The 13,687-nt window shown below is 43.2% G+C and overlaps 1 protein-coding gene across 1 annotated transcript in view; it reads left to right on the top strand.

Moving 5' to 3' along the window:
* Window positions 1-13,687, top strand: part of FBXO42 (F-box protein 42) — a 70,581-nt gene that overhangs the window by 21,793 nt on the left and 35,101 nt on the right. The window contains exons 4-5 of the mRNA XM_085879225.1: window positions 90-206; window positions 997-1,131. Coding sequence (XP_085735351.1) covers window positions 90-206; window positions 997-1,131 — 252 coding nt within the window. The remainder of the gene's footprint in view (window positions 1-89; window positions 207-996; window positions 1,132-13,687) is intronic.

Below are 13,687 nucleotides of genomic sequence, written 5' to 3'. Positions count from 1 at the left end.
AGTGGAATGAATAATATTTTACTATTTTAGCATATAGTTTTCTGTTCTGCAGTCACAGTATTCAATGGTTGTTTTGCTTGTGCCGACAGGTGTGGCCTGGCAGTGCTATACTGGATTCATTCGTGCCATCAAGGAGGGCAGCATCCATTGGGAAAGTCGAACATACCCGTACCCTGGCACTCCAATTACTCAGCGCTTCTCCCACAGTGAGATACTTGTGCATACTTCTGCTCTCATGCAGTTGTACAATGTACACACATAGTTTACACTATGCAGAACATCATGTGTGCTTAAGCAACAATTTTATTTGAGAATTTAATGTGCACACAATCCTAAAACAAGTGATTCCTTCAGAAAAAGAAGACTAATTTGAATTTTGGAAATCAGGCAAACCAATCAAGATATTGCCAATTAAAAACAAAAAAAGCTCATTTTTGGAGGAGAATAAAGCCAGAAATGGAAATTATGGTTCCTTTTTCAGACTTAATTGGTGCATATGTTATCAATTTCATAGTTTCGTTCTATTTATTTTTTTGCTGAACTTTTCTTTGGAATCAATTTGGCCTTGTCACACATCCAAGCTGTCCACCAAGCTTCATCTGAATCCATCAATAATTTTTTGAGATATCTTGCTCACAGACAGACGGGTGAAAACATAACTGCCGTCGTTCTTCAGTGGCGGAGGAAACAAACTGCTGGCAGATAGGCCAATTGTACCTCTGCCAGTTTTGCATTGAAGATCAACTTTTGTATTTTTATAGATCTATTTTATCGACTTGTGTATATTGGTAAGCAAAGAATGTAGTTTTCTAGTTTTCAATAACAAGTCATGGAAACTGAAATGGTGGATGCATGATCCGTTGAGCCTGCTGAAGTTCAGTCCACCCACCCTGCCGTGGTACTGCGTAATGAGCAAATAACTTCACCTTCATTGGCTGCTGTTAAAGTTAAGTTCTCATCATTGTCTAGTTATAATGTCTACATTTATACTTCTAGGTGCCTGCTACTATGATGTAAACCACTCAATGTACGTGTTTGGAGGCTGTACTCAAAGTAGCTGCAATGCTGCCTTCAATGATCTTTGGCGTCTTGACCTTAATAGTCGGGAGTGGATCCGGCCATTGGCCTCAGGTGAGCCAAGAGCCCGAAAGAATCCTGCACATGACAAGGAAGTGGTAGTAATCTAGGTTTTCAGGAGTTGAGTGAGACATTGGATGTATGTTAATTTGAGTTGCAGATTTAGCTCCATTAGAAAGTCTTTTTTTGAAAAAAAAGTTGCTGTAATCTATCTATCTTCATTTGGGTTCTTCCCAACATCTATTTTTTCACATTTCTGTTTATTCATTCTCATTTATTCTGTCGAGGGAGAAGTGATTTTTCTTACAAAAGTTTTTATTTTTTTGTAAGGCTCACTTTATCTGTTTCCTGTATCTATCTCTATAGATATATATATATATATATATGTATGTGTATGTATGTATATATATATGTATGTATATATGTTTTTATATATATATATATATATATATATATATATATATATATATATATATATATATATATATGTTTGGTACTACAGAACTTTAATATGGATACAAACACTACATAATAGTGACCGAAGCTTTTCGTGCTGCACTCTTCAGGGTAAAAATCACAGCAAGTGAAGGCGTGTGCTTTATACGCAGGTCTCAATAAGGTAGACACTGATTGGTTCAACCATAATGACGTCACGGTTCATCCGAACGCCCATTGGTCGGCTCATCTTCACCTCGAGCTCCCATTGGCTGGAGCAGAGTTCGTCATTGATTGACGTTTGCAACCGCATCCTGGATAGAGGGGGATGGGTTTCCCCTCAGGTCCATTCACCATTTGTTACCGTACTTCCCTTGATCTTTCCACGCTGAAAGAGACAGATTGTACAAATTCCTTTTGACGACATAATATTGGATCGGTGGTAAGGATGAAGGTTGCTTCCAACATGCGTAAATGAAACGAACTCCGACCTGAGCTCAATATCCTGAACATATCCGCGTTGTACTGGTCTGCACAGATAGGGTTGGCAACCAGGTGCTGTGCAATGGCAGATGAAGCAGATACAGTGGCCGGTGGTTGCTGAATATTTCTACATGCTCGCACTGGTTGTGTTCTCACCCTCACAATCTTTCTTCGAATCGCCAAGGGGATGTGTTGTTTGATCCGATCAGCCAATCTTAGTGTTGTACGGCCCATGTACCGAGCTTCACATCGGCACTTAAACTCAAATAACTTTGTTGGTTTGTGAGGTGGGTAGCACATCCTTGTTGACTTGCGTCAGCAAACGGCGAGAGCTAAAGATTACTCGTGGTTGCACAGCCAGAAACGTGTTTGTTACAATATGTTTGATTTGTACTTCAAACCTTCGTGATGATTGCCCTTTCCAGGGCATCCTGATATAGACTGGACATTTGTCCGGATCAATCTTCCGATCTTTTGTCGTTGTTAGAAAATTATGCATGTATCTCAACGATATGCTCAGGATAACCATTTTCACTGAGTATATTCATGATTTTGTCAATTTCAGCAGGAAGATTACAAGGTGAACAAATCCTTTGTGCTCTGTTAACCAGGATATTGATCAAGGCAATTTTGTATCTCGTGGAGCTGTTGGGGTCCCACCGAGTATACTGCCCTGTGAAAGTCTGCTTCCGGTAGACGGATGTTGTGAAACCAAGGTTGGATCTCTCAACCAACACGTCCAAAAACGGGAATGTGTTTGACAATTCCAGCTCCGTGGTAAACTTCAGCGAAGAATGGAGTGTTGAGCCATTCCTGGAAATTGTCACATACAGTCTGAGACTTAAACAAAGCAAAAATGTCATCAACATACCAATAGTATACGATGGGGGAATCGACCCCTTGCTGACCAGTAAATTTCTGCATTTCATGATAGCCTACAAAGATATTTGCAAGAGCTGGGCCTAATGGAGAACCCATGGCCACACCGGCCGTTTGAACATACATCATGTGGTTAAAACTGAATTCCACCTCCCTTGTTGCTGTGTTCATTAATTCAACGAAGACGTGTTTCGAGATCATCGGTTGTTCCAGATTGGTGCGATACAGCAAATGTGCGCATCTCTCAATAGTCTCTGTCAATGGTACATTTGTGAACAAGCTTTTAATATTGTTGTAGAATTCCCGCCCGTCGGCGTGCGAACGACCGCTTTTCACTAATAGCAGCGGGTTCGCCCACCGAACGAGCAATCCAGTCGTGACTTTCTGGAACCACGCCAGAACCCTGTCACGGGTGGGTTCTCAACCCCACCACGGCCCAGTCCGTATTCTACCCGCGCGAAATAGGGTCAATCGCCGAATCTCGATATACCTAAGTACTCGCGCAGGTAACCTACCGAGGCACCGTACCTCGACGCAGGTCGGCTTGGACACGAACCGCTCAAGCGGTCCGTTCCGTTCTGAGATAATCGAGCGGGTATTATCGCCCGACCTCGCCAGATCCGATTCTATTTAACGGGTATTTAAAACTCAACTAACATTCCGCAATGCAAGATGGCGTTCCAATCAGGGAAAGAGGACACGACGAACGGGTTTACATTTAAACCAGCACATTTATTTACTCTACGTATGCAGGAACAATCATGCAGTCATTCAAAAACACCAACATGCACGTATACAGAACAAGCAATGAATGCGGCATGGCACACGGGCAAGACAAAGTGCTACAACCATCTATAAGCAATTATTGATGTACAGTCACTTACACAGTTTTACTTACGGGACTCGGCGCCACAACATTCATTCGAAAGAAAAGCAGGAAAAAGACCCCATCAAAGGCAATGGGGTCAGACTGGACCTTTTGGGTCTTTATGGCGTGGGACTTGGCAGACCGAACGAGTCCTACGAGACTGTTGCAGGTTCCCTGCACCCTCGTGGTGTCTGGCTTGGGCGACCCGCGACGTCCCGTCCCCACAGCAGCTAGCATAGCCGCGGTCGAGCTCGGGCCTTCCGTGTAGCAGGCGAGCTCTCTCCGGCTCCCTCCACACGAACGCGCTTGGGCGACCCGCGATGCTCCTTCCCCACGGCAGCTAGCATAGCCGCGGTCGAGCTCGGGCCTTGCCAAGTGGCCGGGTGATTCGGGCCTCAGTCGGCAACTCGTTTGAGAGGAACGAACGGGTCTTTGCTCTCTTAGAGCAAAGATGTTGTCCTCACTTGTCGGTGTTTTATCCCTAATTAATTCTACAAATGTGAAGGAATCCTTAACCACGAAATGAGAAAGTGAATGAAATACTGGTTGCAGTACCTCTCCCAACCACTTGGCAAGTTCATGTTGTGCTGATTGCACCATGGACAGTATCGGTCTTCTAGGGATATTCTCCTTGTGAATCTTCAGCAGGCCGTACATTCTTGGACGTTGGGCTCCAACAGGTTTAATTCTGTCGTACACCTCCTTTGATAGTTCTCCACGTTTGAGAAGCTGTAACAGTCGTTTGACGATCTGACCTTCCACCTGAGGCGTGCGATCATGTTCCGTGACAGCGCGCAGATATTTAAATTTGGTTTCGTCTTTCAGGATGTCCATCTTGTCGATGCAATCGATCTTATTCATGATTACCACTCCGGTGCCTTTATCTGGTTTACAGATGTGAATGGCAGCATTCTTCCTCAATCCTTGTATTGCCAAGAGAACATCCTGTTGCATGTGAAAATCCGTGACATCATTCGAGATTCCACAGTACGCATGCGCGAGGTCCGATAGTCTGGCCCTCAGCGCCTGGTCTGCTTCGTTTGACACATCCTGATGTGTTGATAGTTGAGCATACAGGAGTTCAAACTCGGCAAAAATGTTTTCCCTCCTGATATTCTGGTTGGGAATGCCGAAGTTAAAACCATGCGCCAACCCGTCACTTTAAGTGACCAGTCGACTCCAGAGTTATCCGGGGTGACGACCTTTTAATTCTGGGTGTTCGGTGGGAGACGGCCCCTATTGCTCCATCGAGCAGTCGTTCCTCGCCACCGAACCTGGCACCACAACACATACACCGGTCCATTCAAAGGCATTTTTTTCTGTTTGGTCCTAGATCTAAATATTAAGCGCTTTTTCCATCCTTTCAATATTACTATCACGGGACTGGAATGAGACATTTGCATTTTGCGGAGCGGGAACACTTGAATGGATATTTGACGTGTGTTCACCACAGTCAATTCTCATAATGGTGGCCCACAGACACCACTTTCTTTCACTTCTTGCCAACGTATCTAAAAACTCAAGTTTTTTGCACAATGCTATCACCTTTCTCTGCCGTTTGGCACGATTAATATCGTCTATCGTTTTACATTTGGGCACCCATATTAACTGTTGTGTGTCTACGAGATCTTGTACCCTAAACTTGCAAGATCTCCACACGTCATTTCCTTTTCGATGACTATTCATTATTAAACTTAGCTTCATTCCCGTATGCTGGTCTGATTACCACAATTAACAGTACGTAAGAAACAACAAAAGGCTCATAATGAGAAGTAATCATACACGAGTCCACAAACGATGACTCGTATTGGCTCAAAAACCGTGATTGGCAGAAATGAAATACCGCGATAGCAAATTTGGGAACACAATAGGTTGCTCACGATTGGTCGAAACCCACAATATTTGAGGGTTTACTGTATTTGTGTTTATTTTAGAGCACCATCATAAGGCGATCTGAATATACTGCGTTCAGGTTTTTAGAGCATTTTGCTTTGATTTGTCATTGTCATTGTTGTTGATGCTGTTTTTGTTGTTAATCTTCATTTCAATTGAACTCTTATTTAGATGTTTATAGACACCTGTGGCAGTCCAAACAAATGATTTATTTGTGTGTCTCTACAGCTCTTGACTGATTTATCATGATGGATTGGAAAGTATGCCTTGTATGTCGAGGCCAGCAGTGAAGGACTTTGGTCCCCTTTAAATGAGCCAGGAACTCGGGAAAAATCGGAAGCATACAAATCCTTCCTGAGGAATGTCAACGCATTCAGAAAAATCTACAAATTGCCAGTGACATTGAACTTCAATGAAAATATAAGTGAGAATGATGTGTATATATATATATATATAGATATATAGATATATAGATATATAGATATATAGATATATAGATATATAGATATATAGATATATAGATATATAGATATATAGATATATAGATATATAGATATATAGATATCTTCTTTCTTCGGCTGCTCCCGTTAGGGGTCGCCACAGCGGATCATCCGTATAATCCGCATAGTGATTTGGCACATGTTTTACGCCGGATGCCCTTCCTGACGCAACCCTGGTCGCCTCTTACGACACAGGGATATGGTGCACCTATTTTAACCGGGGTATACACCGGCCCAGTATACTGGTACTCACTTTGCCGACCTCGGAAGGATGACAGGCTGAGTCAACCCCCTGGTGTATTAATTCAGTGGCCGAACGGGGCTTGAACTCAGGACCTTTTGGATCCCAAGCCGCTGCCCGAACCTCTGTGCCAACACCAGGCATATATATATATATATATATATATATATATATATATATATATATATATATATATATATATATATATATATATATATATATATATATATATATATATATATATATATTAATCTTGTATACATAGTCAAGCTTCGTGGAAGAGCGAGTACACTGAACGCGGATCAGGTCGTTCGACAAAAACAGGATGCAAAACATGCATGCATGGGGGTGGACAATATCGATACAGAGGGAAAAATTGGAAGGAGGGGGGGATTTGGGTGAGGTTAACGAGGGTAGAAAAGATCATGGGCCAAGATCATGAGAGGTACATCATATTTCAAATTGAAACATTTAATGTTCTCTACAAGGCTCTGTAATAGCACTTCAAAGCATGCTGCCCATCAGGCAGGAATGTGGACCACAATTGAATTGGCCCAGCAACAAATGCTCACTCCTGAAGGATGGACATGGACAGCCAAGCTTGGCTTCCTATATGAACAACGCTACCCATAGCCTCAAAAGTGTGCAATGAACTCGTCAAGTGTGGCTGCAATGGCAGATGTGTTTGTGCTGGAGATGTACTGAAGTTTGCAGCTGCAAATGTGACAAACTTTCTGAACAGCTCTTTACATGTCAATATCTCTGGAACTACTGAAGACAGAGAGGTACATCATATTTCAAATTGAAACATTTAATGTTCTCTACAAGGATGAACAATTAGTACAGTACAAAACTCAAGCTGTTTGCCATTTTAAACCTTGAAAATGGTTAGAAACGAAATATGTAATTTTATCACCGTAAAGTGCTCAGATTTGATGGTAGAAAGTCAAATCGGAAGACCTCAGCAAGCATCAAAAAAACTGGTGCTTTGTCTGGGATGTCCCCATCATTTTGTTATGCTGTCGAAGGACATTCCTAGTAAATTCCCAAAATAGTCCCCTCTATTGGGAACACATTCCCACACAGCCTGCTGGAACCGGGTTATCTGCTGGGATATAATAATAAATATTGTTGTGTTCAGGCCGATTAACACTAGCCTGGACGGATAGCCGAATGGTTTTAACTTGGAGGCGAACAGCCAAGATTCCTGATGATTACGGCGTGCGTGGGAAGAAAGAAGCTAGGCACTTTACCAGGATGTAAGCATAGGGGTTTATCCTCGAACCCACAACGATCAAACACACACAAGGAAATTCAATGATGATTTAATAAACATAAATCAAGGAAGATAATGAAAATATATCAGTGAAAGGTAATGGAAAGTGAGGTCAACTAAATCCGAATTTGAGACCTCTCCATTCAGTTGCAAAAACAGAGAAGGGAAAAGATAAAAATAAAATAAACTCCCCCCTTTATGCCGGCACTCGGCTTTATGTGCAGAGATGTCTTTTTGGAGCCTGGTGTTTGTCGAACCACGTAGCCACCACGTTGGAACGCACCAAAATGGTGCCAAGTCTCTTCTCGTGGCCACATACCTAAGGTAAATGCTTGCGGAAGTCTTCAATGCCAGGAGCCCACAAACCGCTGTACAGTTTCTTCTCATGACCGAGAATGCCACACCACTCCCTCTGAGGTCGAGGTGCACACACACACACACACACACACACACACACACACACACACACACACACACACACACACACACACACACACACACACACACACACACACCAAATGGTGCCACCTTCCTTCTTGCTCATATAACAAGGGATAGTGCCGAGTTATATCTGAGACACGGTCCTCTCTTTCTCCTCCTCTCAATGCACACAAACTTCACGACCCAGCCGAACAGACAATGCTGAGCATCTTGTTTCAGCATGTGAACACATTCGCATCAGCACGAACAACGAGGATCGCGCTGCTATTTTGGCATGATGAGAGAGAAGCAACAGAGCCGACACGAGCTTCCAACCATCCTGTCTCTCTCGCCCTTCTCCCTCTCTGCCGTCTCCTCAACCAACCATCAGCTTCAGGGGCGTGGCCTGTCGGTTCCTGTTATTGTGAAACGTGGTTCTTTTATGGCCGGCCTTTTAAATGTAAAAACTAAAGGCCCGGTCACACCTTGACGTTTTAGCCAACGTATGCAGATTTTTTTTTTTTTTTTAATTTTTTTCTAAAACGCTGGCACACGTTGAATACGTTATGGGTAAGTTTTGATAACATTGAGAGCATGCTGAAAAACACTGCCATACGTCGTTGTACGTTGGCTTTAAACGTTGTACTTTTTGGTTGTCCTCAAATTTTTTCATGCTTGAAATTTCACGACGTATGCCGGCGTATGACTCACACGTTCCGCTACGCTGGCCACAAGTTGTATGCATGGTCTGCGATCGTTGAGAGACGTCAACACATGCTACTTGTAAGTTAATCATAAGTTGAGACACGCCGAGGTAATGTTTAGCGTACCCGAAACTTATTTCTAACCTATGATTAACGTGTTGTTGGCACGTTACGCGATCGTTGCCACACATCGACAGACGTTACTTTTAAGTTACTCATAGGCTGAAAGACGTCGGTATACTGGATCGTCCTTGCGTCATCGTCCACGGCCACGGCCAGGACACTTATTTGCAGCATTCTTCAAACTTTTCTTCGGCACGACGAGGATGTTCACACTTCGATGTCTAGCTTGGCTATGATTCCAATTGTCCATCGGCAGCGTCTATTTAAAGTAGTCGAGTTTGAGCGTTTTAACACGTTCAGAAGAAACGCTTCGAATTTCCAAACCCCAGCGTCAAAAAACAAAGGCGAGTGACAGCAATTTAAATCGTTCATTGAAAACAATGAAAATCGGTGAGTGGTACCGTTTAAAAGTCGTTGAGTGTAAAAAAAATCCAATTGTTGAGCGCAAGCGTCTACTTTCAATAGTGGAGATGCAGCCATTTAAATCGTTGAGTTTATCATTTAAATCGTTAAACGCAAGGACGATCCATCATAACCCACACCCTCCCCCTCACACTCACCTACTACTGCCAACATGAACAAACTAATACTAATACTGATACTGATACTGTTACTGCTGACATGGACATCGACTCAAAAAGGACTCGAAAACACTGTTGGGTTCCCCTTTTATGAGCAGCATTTTTATATACCAACTCCCAAAACCGCTAGGAACACGTCTTTATATGGCAGTTGTAAGCTAGAAACACGTTCATTTATTTTTTTTTGTCGATCGAAAGAAGTCATTGGAATACGTCTACATACGTCGATGTGTGTTGGGACTACGTAAAGAATTGGTTCAAAGCACGTCAAACATAAGATAGAAATAAGTTTCGCGTAAAAAAGATATTACCGCGACGTGTTTCGACTTATGAGTAGCTTATAAGTAGTCTTTGTGGACGTGTGTAAGCGTCCACATATCGTGTGTAAAACTTATCCCCATCGCATGCGGAACGTGTGTCATGCGCCGAGTACGTCGTAAAATTTTGAACATGTTTAAAATTTCTTGACGTACTCTACTTACTACGACGTATGATAGCGTACTTTAGCGTTGTACTCACGTATACCAAACTTACTCATACCGTATTTGACGTGCTCCAATGTTTTAGACACATTTTCTTAGGTCGGCATACGCTGGCAAGATCGCCAAGGTGTGACCGCGATGTTGGCACTTCCATTTCTACGGCAGTTATGATTCGAATCGTTGTGCGTCAGCCTTTTAATAGGCTACGTCACGACATCGTCGGCGATGCGTGCAACGCGCTATGCCTAAGTTAGACTATCGTTGGGCATCGGTTGTGTAGGCCGACAACAGGTTCAGCATTCGTTGGTATAAGTTATCTATAACACAACGAAACGTTCTGTGTCCGTTACCAATGCGTTATACATAAGACCAAGTCGCTATGAATACGTCCGAATCTTTAAAAAAAAACATCAAAAGTTCAACGTAAGCCAGCGTTTTACATACATTTTAATACGTTGCCATCGCTGGCTAAAACGTCAAGGTGTGACCGGGCCTTAAGGAAAAGGTCACGGGGCAATCGCATACTGGGAGAAACTAGCCTTAGACCCAACCAAGTTAGCACAACACCACCGCCCCCCACCCCCCCCCCCCCGTTTGTAACAAACTTAAGCTGACAGTTTTTCCCCACTTAAATTACATCGAGATGTCTCCTACTCTACACGGACCATGTTATACTATACAATCCTATCTTTACTATGTGATTCTTCCATCTACCCCCACAAACATAACAATATGTTCCCTTGCAAGGAACCTTTGACCAAGACCATTAAAGGTCCACTGACATGCAAAAGTACTTAAATTTTATTTATATATGTCCTAGAGGAGTTTTTCATTGTGATTTCAGATCTGACAATTTTTTTTCACAATACTCGTTCTGTAAAATGTAAAATTAAAAAAACAAACTTCTTCGGGAACGCCCCTAAAAATTCTCCTGAAAGGGGCGTAACCCACATGACGTCACGTACAGTATGTCAAAGGCTGCACGCCAATTACTCGGGTTGGTGGTCTACGTGATTCTATTGGCTTGCTGTGTTTCCACATTTGATTGGTCGACTCAATTGCTTCGTTCGCTTCTGCTTTAAAAAATCGAACATTTGGTTTTGAATAATGGATGACATGGACTTTCACTTGTCTGGTCGTGACAGTGAGTGTGAGAGAAATTAAGGATTTTGGTCTGAATCACATGGAGAATTGTGGGATAACATAGTTGCGGGAAGTGAAGTTCAGGCAGCTTTAAATGAAGTACGGCCTTAGCAGTTCGAGCCCGAAGCAGGACAAGCAGAGGAAAATGGCGATGAAATTCCCGGAGTTAATGACGATAGGGAGGACATCGAAGGAAGACTCGGAAATAACAACTGGTTAGACTAAATCCTATTCGTAATTCAATAATGTAAATTTGACTTGCATACTGTTCGATATCAGAAATATTTTCGTGAGGTGACGTGACCAGCGCAGCGGACATGTTGCTTTGCGGCGAATTAATCACAAACAAGGCCGGCGCGTGTCATTGGCCGTATCTCTCCACGCATAAAACAAAGCAATCTCGCTGTCCGGATACGATGAAAACTTGTGTGCAGAACACACTTTGTGATACAATTGTCTCGAGTAGTCCGATAAATCTGACATTCTGTTGCATTTTTATTTATTTCATTCCTACTGTCGTCATGCAGCGCCAGTAGAAAACAATGAAGAAAAGAGAATAATAATATAAAGCTACAGCACGTCAGATTTATCGGCCTAGTCGGACGGACGACGGATTTATCGGACTAGTCTAGACTCGAGAGTTGACAAGTAACTTGTATTAGCATGCACACAATGTACAAGTCAATACGTAAGAGTCCCATGATATGAGGCCGTGTAATAGGACAGATAAATTTCTTTTATAGTTGTGCAAACATTTTTTTCCCTTTTCTTTTATTACAGAATTTTGGCTACATGTTAATGAATAGCATGCTAATGGAAGCGGTACCTTCACTTTAGAATAAACCCATGTATGTCGCGTGCAGCCATACCTGGCTTGCATGTATGTGGAATCGTACCGACCCCAGCAGGCTGGTTTCAATGAACAATTCAATAAGCTGCAAAATGTGGGTGCAGGTTTTTCACATAGTTTGATTTTAAAATTATCTCCTTGTGCCTTGAAATGATGCAATATTAATGGTTAGTATTTTACTTGTCTGTCCCTGTAATTTTTTTTTTTTTTAGTGGAAAGGTTAAACAGTCAAATTTTGTGTACATGGTATAGCCCTTTATTGTGCATACATGTATTGGATTTGTATACGACTACGACAAGGTAGTAAAGGGATAAATAATTGCCTCGTGATTGTTGTGCAGACGCGGCTCGGAAGCATAATTTCTTGTTTGTGTGTGAGGAATGAGGGGTTGGGATTAATAGAGGGATGAATAGAGCCCGTGCTCAAAGTCACTGTCTTCGAAGTGGCGCTGCAAATGACGCTCGTGTCGCTGGGGCCTTTCCAGTTTCCCCTCGTCAACTTCACTTTAGATGTCCATATTCTCCGACGATTATCATCTTTCTGGAATACATTAAGGCTTACACCGTCTTTGCTTGTATTGCTGCATCCTGCTACTATACATCTTGCAGGCATTTTCGAAAGTACGGCGAAAACTATTAAAAAATTTTGCGAAACAATCACTGGAATAAAGACGATTACAGACATTGCACTAACATGTGCAAAATGCATTTATACGTACTTCATAAGGTGCGCAACATCTTGACTCTCGAGTCGATCCACTCTGTGTGAGTTACTGTATGTGATGTCACGCTGCGATTCGCTGATCCATTTTTTTTAGGGGCGGGGCATAGCACATTGTGAAAGGCTCCAGAAATGATCGAAATATTGCTCTAATTATCCCATTTTTGATAAAAAAAACATGGGTGATTTCTTCACTCGGAAGGTCAAGTTAATACATTGTTACGGCTGTGGAAATTCGCATTACACCATAAAGGGCCCTCAGGTGAGATATCTCCATAGGTACATGTGTAGTTAGCCCAAACCCATTGTATAGAGGGAATTTGTGATCTATTCGGGCTGCGATCCTCCAGTTAGTCGTTTTTCTTTCCCTATCTTTGATTTCAAACGAACAAAAACTGCCAAGGATGCTGGTGGGCTTTTCCCACCATTCTTCCCCGCGCTTGGTGTGAGGGAAGGGGGGAAGGGCGGCTCGCCGCCGATTGGTGGATGGGCAGCGTGAAGCGGTCGGGGTGAGGGAACGCCCCTTTTCAAGAACCCTCTCGAAGGAGGGTGGAGCCGAAAACGGGGCGGAGTGAAGGCTGGAGCCCCGCGCTATAAAAGTCGGACATGGGCGGGGCGCGTTCTCTCCCTCTTCCTGCTCGCTCTCCCTCTTCCTGCATTCTCTCCCCCTTCCTGCGCTCTCCCTCTTCCTCTCGCTCTGACTCGTGAAACTCGTCTGAAGTCGTTGTTGGGTCATCGCCGAGCTGTGTCGTCGTGGTCGAGTGCCTCAGCGTCGGTGTGGAGCCCGAGGAGCTCGTTTAAGTCGAGCATGGTCGAGTCGGCAGTGGAGGACGGCGGAGGAGACTGAGCTCGGAATGGAGGACGTGGGAGGAGGACTCGACGGCCGCACCAAGGGAAGTCCTTTCTTTTCTTTGGGATTGTGTAAATGACTGGGTGGCGCCTGTCCGACAAGTCGAACCGTTTAAGTGTTGCCGTGTGTGCGCGTATTCAGTTTTAACTTTCTTTTGCTTT

This window comes from Eptatretus burgeri, chromosome 4 (genome assembly GCF_056783735.1).
Source record: "Eptatretus burgeri isolate ZD-2024b chromosome 4, Ebu_testis_v1, whole genome shotgun sequence".
NCBI classification, from domain to species: domain Eukaryota; kingdom Metazoa; phylum Chordata; class Myxini; order Myxiniformes; family Myxinidae; genus Eptatretus; species Eptatretus burgeri.
This window is presented reverse-complemented; position numbering and strand designations above follow the sequence as displayed.